Source organism: Cupressus sempervirens, chromosome 10 (genome assembly GCF_028749045.1).
Source record: "Cupressus sempervirens isolate cs-2001-9-10 chromosome 10, ASM2874904v1, whole genome shotgun sequence".
Classification (NCBI taxonomy): domain Eukaryota; kingdom Viridiplantae; phylum Streptophyta; class Pinopsida; order Cupressales; family Cupressaceae; genus Cupressus; species Cupressus sempervirens.
This window is the reverse complement of record NC_143127.1, coordinates 564,605,543-564,621,177: the sequence shown is the minus strand read 5'-3', so window position 1 is coordinate 564,621,177 and position 15,635 is coordinate 564,605,543. Positions and strand designations below refer to the sequence as shown.

The following is a 15,635-nucleotide window of genomic DNA, read 5'->3' as shown; positions in this document are numbered from 1 at the left end:
GGAGGAACAACAAAGGACAGAATATTATCCAGACATCCAGATATTGAGGGAAAAGTATAGTAAGTTATTCAGCGATATTCCACCTGGTACACCACTTGATAGAGGGATTGAGCACATTATTGAATTAGAAGAGGGTGCTAAACTAGTTATGATCACTCCATACAGGCATCCAAAGAGGCTCAAAGATTAAATAGAAAAAACCATCAAGGAGCTTCTCGCAATGGGACACATTAGACCTAGTAAGTCTCCTTTTGCTTCTTCAGTAGTTTTGGTAAAAAAGAAAGATGGTTCTCTTCGGATGTGCATTGATTACAGAATGCTGAATAAGAAGACCATTAAGAATAGATATCCTATTCCACGAATTGATGAGTTGATAGATGAACTACATGGGGCATGCTACTTTAGTAAGATAGACCCGAGATCTGGATACCACCAGATTAGAGTCAGAGAACAGGACATAGAGAAGACTGCCTTCAGATGTCATTGTGGACACTTTGAGTTTGTAGTGATGCCATTCGGGTTGACCAATGCACCAACTACTTTCCAGTCTACCATGAATAAGGTCTTCCATCATCAGCTAAGGAAATCTGTGTTGGTTTTCTTTGATGACATCTTGGTATACAGTCAGACTTGGTGTGAGCATATGGAGCATTTAGAGACAGTATTGAAGAACTTGCAGGCAGAGTCATTATATGCCAAAGAATCCAAATGTGATTTGGGTATGACCGAGTTATTATACTTAGGTCATATTATCAGCAGAGGAGTACGGATGGATCCTGATAAGATTCGTGCTATTGTGGAGTGGCCTATTCCTAAGAACCTGACCCAGCTGAGAGGATTCCTTGGTTTATGTGGCTTCTATCGCAGATTTGTTTGCGGATATTCATGACATGCAGCTCCTATGACAGATTTGCTTAAGAAGGGAGCTTTTGTTTGGACAGCAAAGGCACAGGCTTGTTTTGACAGATTTAAGGGGATCATGACTTCATGCCCGGTACTGGCATTGCTCGATTTCTCGAAGCCATTTGAACTTCAGTGTGATGCCTCAGGAGATGGTATTAGGGCTGTTTTGATGCAGGACAAACACCCTATTGCATATGAGAGCAGGAAACTCTGTGGGCCAGAGAGAACATTCAGCATTTACGACAAGGAGATGTTAGCTATCATGCACGCATTAGCTAAATTCAGGCAGTATCTAATAGGAGGTAAGTTTTGTATAAAAACTGACCACAACAGTTTGAGACATTTCCTTGGGCAGAGAGATCTTAATGATAGACAACAGAAATGGGTGAGTAAGCTATAGGCATACGACTTTGATATATCATACGTTAAGGGCACTCAGAATGTTGTAGCAGATGCCTTGTCATGCAGGCCACAACTTAGTGCGATGATTGCGATCTCTAAGGATTGGAAGCATTTGATTGTTGCAGAGTATGTTAGAGACTCTTGGGCATATGGGATAGTTGATGGGACAATTGTTGACACCAGGTATTCACTTATGGATGACTTGATCATTTACAAGAACAGGATCTTTTTAGTCCCAGGATCGAAGGTGAAATGGTCTATTATGCAGGCTCTTCATGATTCACCCATAGCTGGTCATCCCGGGTACTTCAAAACATATAGACAGGTGTGGGAACGGTTTACATGGAAAGGACTCAAGAAGGATGTTTTGCAATATGTTCGTGAGTGTTCTGTTTGTCAACAGAATAAACAGGAGCACACCTTCCCAGCAGGACTCGTACAACCACTTCCCATCCCGAGACAGAAGTGGGAATGCATATCCATGGATTTCATTACAGGGTTGCCCAAGGCTCAGGGACGTGATTGCATTTATGTGGTGGTAGATAGACTAACGAAATATGCTCACTTCTTTCCCATCACCACGACTTGTACAACAGTACAGGTAGCTGAGGTATTCTTCAGAGAAGTTCTCAGGTTACATGGGATACCCCATAGTATTGTCAGTGACAGGGATAGCAGATTCTTGAGTCATTTCTGGAAGGAGGTGTTTCGATTATGCGGCACTGAGCTCACACCCAGTACTAGTTATCACCCGCAGACTGATGGACAGACGAAGATAGTAAACAAGTGGGTGGAAGGCTACTTGAGGAATTACGTGGCTGATCAGCAGAAGGCATGGGTAAGATGGATTCATTTGTGTGAATATTGTTACAATACCACTTTTCACATGTCAATTCAGATGACACCTTTCCGAGCATTATATGGGTATGATGCACCGAGCTTTACTGACTTGCTGATGGGGGATGTCCGGGTTCCACGTGCCGGGAATTTGATTCAAGAAAGTAAAGATATTATTAGCACTCTTCGAGATAATATCGCTCGGGCACAGAATCAATATAAGCAATATGCAGATCAAAAGAGAACTAAGAGAAGTTTTGAGGTTGGTGACATGGTTTACCTCATGCTTCAGCCCTTTCGGCAATCTACTCTTAAAAGAAGTGGGTCAGAAAAGCTCAAGCCTAGATATTATGGGCCTTTCAGGATCACCAGACGAATAGGCGAATTGGCTTATGAGCTTGAGCTTCCAGCAGATAGCAAAGTGTATAATGTGTTCCATGTGTCATGCCTCAAAAAGGCGCTAGGACAGAATGTGGTACCTTCTACAGTATTACCTCCTTTGGATGATGAAGGGAAATTGATCTTAGTGCCAGAATTCATTTTGGATCAGAGAATATTTGGTTAAATGGAAAGATCTACTAGTTGAAGATGCCACTTGGGAAAATGAAACAATTTTGCAGCATCCAGCTTTAAGATTACTTGAGGACAAGCAATTTCAGGAAGGGCGGATTGTCATGTCCCCTTTCTAGCGACATAACTTCTACCAGAGATTTGCCTATCATTGACTCTCGTAGGCAAATAATTTTGGAAGAGAGTCATTTTGTTGACAGATGATTACATTCTTGCTCTCATAAAGTTATTATCCAGTAAGTGGGGCCTACTTGTCTTAATGACGAATTGAGATTGTACTTTAACTTTATAAAGTTATTTATTTAATTTTATAAAGTTAATTAATAATAAAATACATTATAATAAGTTATTATAATAAGTTGTTCTGGAAGCTTCCAGCAACTTCTCAAAAAAGTGAATAAATAGAGGACAAGAGGCACCCATTGGGACAAGCGGGTTTTGTGGATTCTACTTCTTCAGTTGGAGCAATTTGTAGTCATTTGGTCTGCAAATTCTCGAGTTATCTTTGGGAACGAAAACTCCCATCGATAAGCAATTTTGAGGGTGTGAGATATCACCTGAATTATTGCAAAACTGGAGGTGACATTACAGTCATCTCATTAGGGTTGAAATCCGTGGCCTAAGGCCAAGTGAAGGTTTTTTGCATTATCAATTAACTGAGAGGAATAAATCACCGGCATTCAAGCTAGTGCAGGATTGAAGAAATCTACAGTGGAAGCAAGAATATCGGTTGGAATCAGACCAGAGTCTGATTTACATCTCATGACGAAAGGGAGGAAATTCAGTCAATAACGAAAGAATTACAGGCAACGATTTCCTTCGAAGCAAATAAGAGCGCGGCTAGCTGATTTCCGGCGACCTTCCTTGTGATTAATTCGGCACCAAAAAGTAATATTGCTAGGACGAAAATTCGGGCAACAATAAACTCGCAGGCACCAATTTCCGTGAAGAGATTTGGAAACGGATTTCGGGTCTGAACTTGGGCGATTCATCCGCTCGATCGCTTTAGGGGTTGGACGATTTACTTAATAAAACGGCAACCATCCGCAGGTTTCTTTCACTGAGTCTGCGATTAATTCCGGCGGACATATTGTAAGGAATTGGTGATGACTTATTCACGGGTTGCATCTTTTTCCAAGGGTTCGATACAGTTGGTCTGTCTTCTATGAAAGAAACCGACTGTTCATGAGATTCGGCAGCAAATAAGGGCTCTGAAGAACCGTTGGCGATTCACACTTATTCAGGTTCCAAACGTTCCCTTATATATATTCTGCTAATGTAACTTCAGTATCATATATATTGTTGAATAAAGGGAATATTACAGATTGCTTATTACATGCATTTGTCATGATTATAAGTTTTTTTTAATATGTGTCACAGAGTTAGACTTTAATCCTAATGACATAGATTTGCTTATTTAACCAAAACATTTAACAAAAAAATTCCCTAGTATAATATCAGTTTGATTAGCAAGGGACACCTCAACCAATTTCCTTGCCCCTTCTTACATGGAAGATCTCTATCCTGTAGTTCCCCTATTTGTCTCATTATCTCTAAAAATTCTATTCTTAAAGTGACATGGAAAAGCATGACAAGAGGAACACTTGGGAAACCATAAATTCTAAACACAATACTGTATGGATAAGGGATGATATCTCCCCAATGGTGGGAGGTAGGAGGGAAACATTCCACTCAATAGGTCTCAAGGAATTAACCAAAGGAGATGGGATTCTCTCCAAAGCTATTACTAGTCTTTTCCTTAATGCACTAGCAAATTGGTCATCAAATAGAATAGAGCTTGGCTTTGGCCAGTGAGGGGACATGATAGTAGACAACAATTGAATTGGGAATGCCTTACCTTCCTCCTCAAGATTCAAAGTCATGGATTCTCTGAAATATGGCATGTTTTTGTATAGGATCATATGCATAACAAAGGAATACCACTTAAACTTTGGGGCCTGCCCATCATGCAACAATGTCAATCCCTCATTTATTTTCTCCTCCAAATATGCAACATAGTTATAAATTGCAACATATTTGGGGGTCTGGATTTGAAGACATGCCCACAAAGTTGCTTTGGTGAAATATCCATCATTTGGTAATCGTAGGACTCGACACACAAAAGTGTGTTTATCCCTAATTGATTTTTCAGATTTCTTTACTTCACAGAGCTTCTCTCCGAAGTCTTTCATAGTGAGTTTTGTACCATCTACAATTCAAATGTGCATCAATAATCTTTACCAAAACCTTCGAGGAAGTGTAATCAAAGGAGTTTTCAAATCTCTTGAAATCAATGTCATCCATGTTTGGGGATATGTCGTTCAAACCAAAAGTAGCCTTAATCTTAGTGGCGTTGATCTTTACTGGAGTCTCACCTTCGAAATCTCTGATTTGCTTAGTAATTGGGTCATAGCTGCTTGCTAGCATAAGTAATATGCGGACATCCAAGAACACTGTAGGGACCACCAATTTACCCAAGTCATAGAGCCATGCCTTCCAAAGCAGGTTTCCCATGTTCCATTAACCATACCATTCTCTGAAAATTTCTAACGGTGGAGTTGGCATGAAAGAATCCCTTACACACCTATATTTTTCTGTTAAGCTAGGACATATCTTTGTTTAATTTCTTTCATTTTGTTGGAGACAACTTCTCCATCATTTACCTACAAAATTGATCAAGAAAACCATAAAAAAAGGTGCCTATCCTCGTACTTAAGTTTCCAAAAGTGGGTTTATGGAGGCATGGTTACAATTTCACAGTTTCCACCTATTAGGGTTTCTTTCTTAAGGTAATGACAAGACTAGGGTCCCAAATTACTTATTGCAACAAGGAAAACCCTACATAAAGGAAAACCCTAGCATCCAATTCGTAGAATGAGAAAATATTAGAGAACTCTTCAAATTAGGGCATAAAATTTCTATTTCTTTATGAAATTCCTTCTCAATTCTATGAATGTACCCTAGTTCTGAATTTTTAGAGCTTCAAATAGTTGAGACAAATGCTTTTGATGAATTAAAAATTGCAAAATTATGATTTAAATTACCTCAGAAAACCACTAAAATTCGCAACATGTGCGAAATGAATTCACACATTAAAGGGAACTGTCACTTTTATACTTTTTAATTCAATTTTGAATATTTGCCATTGATCTTCATCTACTTTGACATGTATGACTCACAATCCTTCTTATTGTCGTTGAAAATCCACATCACCAACTTGGACCACCATCTTTGACCAATAAAACATGAGAATAACGCTGAATAAACTCCACATCATTGTTTGACCTTTCAAAGCTCATAGGGCAAGCGATTCCATGTGTCACAATTATGCTATACTACTAAAGATATATGTTTAGCAACTTTGAAGGAGATAACACAAAAGCTATTAGATCTTTCATGTAGTTTAACATATGCCTTTGTTTAGCTTTGTTTATTGCTCAAGTTCCTTTTTAATTCATATTAAAAGGTCCCTGTCCGACAGGACCCTTCATCGTTCAACCTTTAATTGTAGTTGAATCTGCCCTTCCGATAGGTTCTGATAGGAATCCAACTAATCATTGTGTGGACCAATGAGGTAAAAGGAATCTTCCACCGTAGCAGGACCCACCAAGCACTTCACATTGGAGATGAAGTGCACGTGGTGAAATCTCACTATATAGCTACCTTTAAAGACCACTTTTCCAAGCAATATAGCAACCAACATCTGACATGTTCTATCTTTAACTACTTCAGAAGCCCGATTCGATAGACCAAATGACGCAGCGCCGTTGATATCTCCACATGTTAGTATCTGGTCGACCTTGTCAGATCCGTAAACCAATGTAAGGAGGGAAAAGCAAGGCCTAGTTGACCCACTTCTAGACTTGGGGACATGGATAAATCTCATGTTATTGCTAAACTTAAAGATCAAACATTTTTTCAATCAATAACGTAACTGCCATTGTATCTTGATGAAATTTTAACTACAAACAAAGGCAATGGTTGTGACGAGCGGGACAAATGACAACATATCGTGATGTCACTAAAAATGCTTACGTTATAGAAAACATAGCGATATCACTAAAAAGTGAGGCGTGTATAGAAAAGGAAGACTCGACACACATTATAAAATACTAAGGCTTTTTTGATGCAGGAGCATTGACCTTGGATTTTGTGAACCCTATAGTTTGCGAGCTTGTCCTATCTTTTGGGTTATGTTTGAGGCATATTTGTGGACCTTGTCCTATGTTTGTATAATGATTGGAGTGATCTTATTGGAGTTAGAGCTCTTTTAGTGGATGCTGGGAATGTGTTCTTTTTTCCTTGGGCAGACTCTAGAGATTGTTTTCACGAGCTTCGATCCATGGGAGTTATCTGATATGATCTTGGATCTGGATCGTCAGATGGCATGTGGCCTTATGGTTAAGGCCACATAATGTTTTTTTTATCTTATGAGTTATTTACTTTTGTAAAACTTGACACCAGTCGTAAGTGTTAATTTTATTTAATCTCCCAAGACGACTTGTGGCTTGAGTGTTTCTTTAATGTAATCTGTCAGGCCAACTTGTGGCTTGCTTGGTATAAGTAAACAGTCTTGTGATGTCTAGAGTAGGAAGTTGTTAGCATGGAGTAGATAAGAGCATTGTGAGGGAGGATAGCTTGGAGACGGAGCTTCGCATATGAGGATTAAGTTTTATTCTTCTTTGTAATGGCCGTAACTGGGAAGGTCTTACAACCAGACATGTTGGATGTAAACCTTATGTTGCTATTATGAAATAAGTGTTATTTTGGATCTGAATATTCGTGTTAATGTTATATTTCCGTTGTGTGGTTACTTGTTGGGGGCTAGGTCACCTCCAAGGGGGGTACACCCTGCCTTGCACTGCATCAGATGGTATTAGAGCAAAATTCGATCTTGTGCTGGTTGTGTGGTGGATTGATTGTCTGTGGAGCCCTAGATCTCTTTGTTGTGAGGTTGAAGATCATAATTTTGGCTCGCAAGTGCAAAGGACTCATAGATGGATTGTTTTGGTTGTGAAACCTTGATGTGAGAGATGAATTTTTCCTTGGGTGAACAGATCGCCGATGTGATTCACTTGCACTAAGAGAGGAACCTTGTGGATAAGTTGAATCCGTTTTGGGCAAAATTCAATTAGAGGATTGAAAAGGCGATGGTCTTGTTTGAGTTAGCATCTATTGATTAGAACTACAGTTGTCTAGCCTGTTCGAAGGATTGTTCAGAGAAGAAGACACTTTGCTGTTGAGGAAGAGGTAAAGGTTGATTGAGCTGAAGATGAGGCATCTTTTGTTTTTCATGAGAAGATGGATTATTTGACATGGGAATTCATAGCATCTTATTGTGGACAATGAGATCGCTGATGATGAGGGTTGCATTTTTGATGATGAGGGTTGCACTTTTGTTGATGAGGAGCTACTATTGTTGTTGATGTGAATATGGTTTTGGATTCACATGTTGTTGCTTGAATGGTTTGGGATTCTATTGTTGCTTATGTGGACATGGATCTACATATTGATCATATGGATGTTACTACTATTGTGGATTTGGGTTTGCAATTTCATGATGTTGCTGACATGGATTTCATGTTTGAGGATGTTATTAGTGTTGGTTGTGATTAGTTGTAGAAATTGTTAGTGAAATATTGGTTGTTAAGTTTGTACCTATGAGTGAGCATGTTGATTGGGTTTTTGAGATTCATAAGATTTTGATGTTTGAATGGATGAAGTAGAGCTGCTGGACTTTTAGATTTGTTCTGTTGTCTTTGATGAATTGGAAGCCTTTGGGGAAGATGAAGTTGGGTGTAGATATTTCTTTTGGTATCAAAGTGTGGGACACTTTTTTGTTTACCCTCGAGCTTGCATTTTGTGGACCCCATGTTCTACGAGCTTGGGGTTATGTTTGAGGCATATTTGTGGACCTTTTCCTCTATTTACATAATGATTGTATTGGAGTTAGAGCTCTTTTGGTGGCTGCTGGTAACATGTTCTTTATTCCCTTGGTAGACATTGGAGATTGTTTTTGCGAGCTTCGATCCATGCGAGTTGTAATGTTCCATTCCCAACGTCACCTCTAGGAAGATAAATTGGGCGTATGGTAGTGTTCTGTGCACAATAGGGAAGTTGTACGGTATTCTCTTCCATAAACCTCTGAGATATGATCTCTCTCTCTCTCTCTCTCATTAGCAAAATCTATGGATTACGATAACCTTGAAAATCATCTTGATATATGTGGGGGGAGATAAGCGTTGATCCATTTTTGCGTAATCCTTTACTGTAATGTCCCCAATTTTAATGTAATAATTAAATTAAATTAATTAATTAATTGGTTCTAGAATTTAAATAAAAGGACCTTTAATTAGTTACTTTAATTAATTAATATGGGCCCCAAGTTAATATTTGTATGTGTGTTTCCGATTGATTTAGTATATCTCGGATCCATTTTTGTTTTAGTTTCCATTGGTAAGTGTTGCCATTGGCTATCTTTGTACACCCTTGGAAAGGTTTTTCCCAACGAGTATTTAAGCATGGCTTGTAGGTAGTCGTAGGTATGCGATTTGGATTATATTTCTTTGTACTGTGAATTCTCGTTGGGATTCTCTGTTGTTCGCCATTTTGTAAGTGAAAGATCTTCCCTACTTGGCTATTCCGGTTTCGGGGAGAGTCAACCTTCACCCTATTTTGTTGCATGTAATACTTCGCTCGGATCTAGCAAATCGGAGCACCATCTTGTCTACAAATATTTATTGAATATCTCTATGTTCACTTTCCATTATTCGATTTTATCTTGTTCATGGTTGTATTGTTTGAACTCTTCTTCTGCCACCACACGACTTCATCCATACATTTGCACACACCATACGGCCCATTTCCATTCAGTCGTCTTAATAATAGTCTACGTATGGATTTGCCTTCTGTTACCCACAACTTCCACCATATGGACTTCCTCCTGGACCATACGATTGACTTCCCACTCCTCTCTGTACACCCTTCACCATACAAAGTAAGCCCCATGGTTACCCCACATCACCTGATCACCGTACTACATTTTTGACTATCATATGACCTCCCTTGGACTACCGGACGACCTCCCTTGACTACCGTAGCACGAGCAATTGAGGCCACACAACACGAGCAATTGTGGCTGTGCAACACGGGAAATTGAGCACGAGCAACTGAGGCCTTGTAGCATGGACAATCCAATACTGCTAGTAATGGAACATTACAACAACATAGGCAACTACGGCCGCGCAACATAGGCAACTGAGGCCGTACAAGATGGGCAATTGACCATGGGCAATTGAGACCGTGTAGCACGAACAACCCGGTATTGCTAGCAATGGAACATTACTTTTAGTGCATTGAGTTCATTGATTACCTCATTAGTATCACCTCGGCACTCAAGAATGGATTGTTTTTCAAAGAACCCAAGAAGTCCTATGTATCCTCCTTAAGTTTATATTTGATATCCTACTTCTTCCCTCTATGCAGTTTCCTCAAATGTGAGGCATTTTCTGATTAGATCTTCCCTAGCAAACTATTTATACGACAATTATTTAACTGTAGAATTGATGTGGTCCTTAGGGTCACACAATCGTTCTTTATGTGGTGGCAAGTAATAATTTTCTTTTAAGAACTTTTGTATCTCTTTCAACATATTAGACCCAATTCAATATCCTTCAAATTTGGAAACATGGGTCAAGAATTTTCTCTTTCTTGGACATATCACCTATTTTTCTAGGTAGAGCCTTTGCCATATAAACTCTAGAAATGCAAGACCTTCAGACAAAAACAATGGCCTTTTCTTAGGACCCTGAGGGCATCCATATACCCTAACGATGTTATTTGGCTTTTACAAAAGCAATCAATGAAATTGTGTGTATGCCCCTTCTTTGATTCGTAAGAAAGTGGTGTCAATACCTTCCTTATTGACAGTGGTATTCGTTTAACAGAGTGACCTAGGCCTCTAAGAATTGGAGCACATGAAGAATCTCTAAAAACCTTGCAATCACAATCATTGGAACCTCTGTCCTACAAGACACCATTTTTGTATTGGTACTCTACCTTCCCTTCATCTATTGTGGCCAGTTGTAGGCTATGTTTGAACATCTCCCTATTTTAAAAGAGTGCCAAATAACATAAGGAGTACTGTTTAAGTTCCTCATCCTGATTCCATCACATCCTTTGGTTATGGATTAACGTTTTAATCTTTAGAAGCAATATGAAATTCCACGATTATCACAAGGTTTTGTATTCTCATGAACATTAGGAACAGGTCTGCCGGCATCTTCTCCTTCAAATATCATAATTATAGAGTATTTTTCAAATCAAAGGAGAAGTATTTCAACTTTATTGACTGTGTAATTTAATTGAAATACAATTGCATTTATTGACATCAAGAGGTGAAATTTTCAACTTATATAACACTTGGAATGAGACACTACCTTGAATTCTGTTACAAGATTGCTTGCTGCTTGCACCCGATGTAAGGACATCATTAGGTGTTGATAATTGAACCTAAAATGCAACCACAAGATGCCATGCGAACAATCCTATAAACCTGGCATCATGCCTATAATGCTCACGTGGCTGAATATATGGTATGGCTGCCTTCAAACTGCCTCAAACACCGTCAATATGCTGTGTTTCTTTATTTTTAGCACTTAAGAACAATCTCTGCACTAAATACTCCTGAAAACTAATTCAAACCGTTCTGAATAACCCTGCAACTCTCAATTTCCTTTCACCAAATGAAGCATGGATGTACCTCTGAGATAAGCCACCTGCCAAAGAAATTTTTAGTGTTTATATCAACCCCTCAAATGGGGAATCCTCGAAGCAATCCACCTTCTCCGAGCCGTGAAACCCATGAACCAAAACCACCAAATCCCAAGAACCCATGCCAAAATTAAGACAAGAAATCAATTCATCATAATGAATCGATTCTTGAGAAGGCTTTATATATTCCCTCCATTAAGTTCAATCATGAGGCTTCCTTTACAAATCTTTTAAACGACTCAATTTTATGAATTCATTTACTTTCTAAAATACATGACGTTGACTTTAGTGTTGACTTTAGCTTATATCATTTAATGGCCCTCTTTAAACAAATCTTTTTATGCACATTAATAACATCAATTGGCCCCATGTATTTTATTATTTTAAAATTAGCCCTTTTAAAATATATTATTAATAAAGTAATAAAATAATCATGAACTTATGCTATAAAATCTCCTCCAAGGAATCAACAATAAATCTGGATATATATACTGCACAAGCCATATCCGAGTGCCCTTCCAAATATAGTAATAGTGCAAAACTGAATTACTATAAATAGTAAGTCCTTGAATAACTGCACAACATATTCAGGTGCTTTGCTAACAATAGAAATACCAATTTTCCTGAATAGACACTGTAAAGATTAAGTATGTGAACCTGAACCAAATAAAGAGCAACCATGAACACTCTTGTCCTCTAATATGGAAATCGACCTCTAGCTCTGCCGACTGAGACCCTCTAATCAACTGACTTAGCCTATGAGAACCACTGACAGGCTAATCCAAACCACTGATCATGGTGTGGTAAAAGGAGACATTACATCAACTTAAGAATCAAAATTGTTGTTCGGCCAAAGTAAACCCTTATAAAATTCTTCTTCACTAGCATCAAGATAGATAGAAAGAAGGTCCTTGCAACGTGGACGATAAGAGATTGGACAAAAACCATAAGCAATGAAGTTAAGTCCCTCATTTTCTTTCTTAAGAAACAAGGCTTTGACTTCAGCTTATATCATTTAATGGCCCTCTTTAAACAAATAATTTTATGCACATTAAACATTGGTTGGCCCCATGTATCACAGATGTAAGAATATAGTTTATTACATGCCCATTACCAAGATTTGATTTAATCTTTTTCTCAAATTGAAAATTGGCATTTCAAACCATGATTGCTTGTGTGCATCTGTGTGTGGAGGGGGAAAGTTAACTTTTGATGCATTTTGAAAACTATCTACTAGAAGCTACAATTGTGGAAGTAAAGAATTTGTGCGTAATGTTGCTGAAGGAGGTTTTTCCTCTTCTTGCGAGCCTGACAAGCCTAGAAAATTTGGTTTCATTGATTGAGGTTGAACTTTTTCAGACTAATTCTTTAAAAAAAAGATTAATTACAATTATGCTTTCAAAAAGTAAGGAAACTAGATTTTGCATGATTTTTTTGTTGTCCTTTTCTTCAGTGTTTGTTGTCAAATGTCTAGCACAGCCTACACATTCTTCTTTTTAGTGTATAGTTGATTGAATATCTCTGACATTCTGTGGCTACTGTATTGACAAAAGTTTCATGGTAGAGAGGTTTAGAAATTTATGCCATAAAAAGAATAGAAAAATATCGGAATATAACTACCTCAACATAAACTAGTACAGATTTTGGAATATATCATGCTCTGATGAGTGATGGTTTCAGCTTGATATTATAGTGCTTTAAGTTTTCAATATCAGGGAGATGCATCAACAGTCAGTTCTAAGGTTGAGCTAAAACAAACATACATGACTTACATTTTGGTTATTTCCAGGTCCCACCTGTAGAAATAATAAGGGTTCTTGGCAAAGAAAAGATGAGCAGCACAGTCCAGAATTTTACTGATATTTATCTACGATTACCGAATTTACCTTCAAATGGGAAACTTACAGAAAGTGATTGTATACGTGTCAGAATGTGTGAAGGAAGGTTTGCCTTATTGATACGAGAGGTATGCATCTTAAAATCATTTAATTCTTCATTTACGAGTTTCTTCCTTTTTCACTAGTAGAAGTGTTAGTTTTGAATTGCCACAGGATTTGGCTTTGTATGGTGTATTGGTTTGGGTTTATAAAGAGCTTAGAAAGTCATAGGCTAAATAATATAAATGTTATTTTTCTCGTATTTTCTTGTAAAGCAGCCAATCAGAGAAGGGAATTTTATAGTACAACCAAAGGTGGATTTTGACATCAGTGTTAGAACTGTAGCTGGCCTTCTAAATCTTGGGTAAGTTATATTTGTCTTAACTACATATTATACATTTCACTTGTTTCCTGCAAGTTTCCTTTCTTGAAATGTGACCCTTTTATGGAAAACATGTAATCCTTTATGGTACCCTGTCTTGCTTAATGTATATTCTAGCTTTCTGGTGAAGGCATTGACCAATAAATTTTAAATACTTACATACAAAATTTTATTTCTTCCCTTTTCTTGGTGACGGGCATCCCATGCGATGTAACGAGGTTGTGATTGATGAAGTTATGTGCAGATCATCTGTCCAATAGTATGGTAATGCTCCGTCCTTGTAATGTGCCTTGAACTTGGAAAGTACTTGTTTGGGACACTTATATTGTTGCTAGGGTTTCACTTTTCTTCATGGTAGAAGGGGCCTTGGCCTCCTCGTCTGAGTCACTTCTATCAATATCTTCATCATCATCTCCCTCACTGTTTGATCTTACTTAAATGTAATGGATTTGTTCTCTTCCCATACAGCTATGCCCTAGGGCCTAAGGTTCCTTTCAAGTGAAATACACCTTCCTCCTGAGTTCTTGTCTTGCCTCCATATCTAACTTGAATCTTATGGGATTCTCTTTGTTGGGAACTATACTAGCTGGTTCCTTAGGGGTTGTTACCTATTTTGGGGTAGTTTTGCTCTTAACAATTTCCCAGTCCATATCGCTTGCTTTCTTTATTGTTTCTTGTAGAGTACTTTGATTTGATTCCTTGAGGAAACCGTTTAATGGGTCTATGAAATCATCCATGAGAAGAACAACCAAACGTATTTCAGATATTTCTAGAACTAGGACAAAAGCTCTTTGAAACTCCACAATATACTCTCAATTGATCTGCTTTGCTTAAATTTGCTTATTTCTTTATAATACTACTTTTGATCTTTATTATCAAACCGTTATATCAACCTTTCTATGAATTCTATGTTGGACACAATTTTGGAATACCAAATAGTGGTTATACCATGCTAGAACCATTCATGGGTGTAAGATCTCGAGCAAGCTATTTTCCCCAAGATTTTTCTCAAATATATTTCAGAAATATAAACATATAAATTCATGTAATAGACTCTAGATTATCCAACTGAATACTAGAAAATACCCAGATAAAAATAATCTAAGAAATATTATTGCATATCAATCTTCAACAGTATAATAACAAGATCCAATTGTGAACACATAAAACTACAGTCATGGATAATATAAAACAAATATTTAAGCACAACTGAGATACTCATGTGATTCTCCAATAGATAATAGGTTCTCATCCATTGTGTCCAAGCTTGAGGGTATCCAGCCTAAAACTGGCTGAAAGTTGAGCTTCTAAATCATCCAAGAAAGAAATCCATACATAATCCACACATGTTGCAAATGAGCTCTCTTTTTCTTTTAAGCACAACCTGGTGACTCTTCACATTTCTTTCTTTGTTTCTTTATTTTCTTTTAAATATCCCTTTTCCCTCTTTAATGAATAAAGTGCTCTTATAATAATAAAGTGACCTATTATAATATGAACTTAAGTTTAATAGTCACTTTATTAATCAATCAGTAAAAATACAGATCAAATGGACTCGAATAATCTTGTGTGGTAGCTCATTGGATTGATCTCAGCAAGATGCTCCCAGTCCAACACTGAAATGCCAAGAATATGAGCCCTGTTGACTCACTATAAATAGTAAGTATCTGGAAATCCCACTAAAACAACCCTGATTGGTCAGAAATTGTAACTGCTTAGGCCAAAACTCACTTTGATCCTTGAGCAACCCAATTAGTTCACAGGACTAACGCAGAATGGGCTAATGGTACATCAAATTAATGGCCTAGAAAAGTGGACATATCAGTCCTCCCTTCCCAGGTATTGCTTTCCCTGAAGCAGTCTGCACATGCCTGCTGAAATTAAATGCCCAG

General features: G+C 37.9%; 1 protein-coding gene across 5 annotated transcripts in view; it reads left to right on the top strand.

The window, feature by feature from the left end:
• Nucleotides 1–15,635, top strand: part of LOC149535137 (P-loop containing nucleoside triphosphate hydrolases superfamily protein) — a 280,366-nt gene that overhangs the window by 145,524 nt on the left and 119,207 nt on the right. For all 5 annotated transcript variants that reach the window (XR_016358029.1, XR_016358030.1, XM_089807307.1 and 2 more), the window contains 2 exons: nucleotides 13,274–13,450; nucleotides 13,640–13,725. Coding sequence is in view for 3 of the 5 variants with exons in the window: in XM_089807307.1 (XP_089663433.1) it covers nucleotides 13,274–13,450; nucleotides 13,640–13,725 (263 nt within the window). In the remaining 2 variants the exon portion in view is untranslated. The remainder of the gene's footprint in view (nucleotides 1–13,273; nucleotides 13,451–13,639; nucleotides 13,726–15,635) is intronic.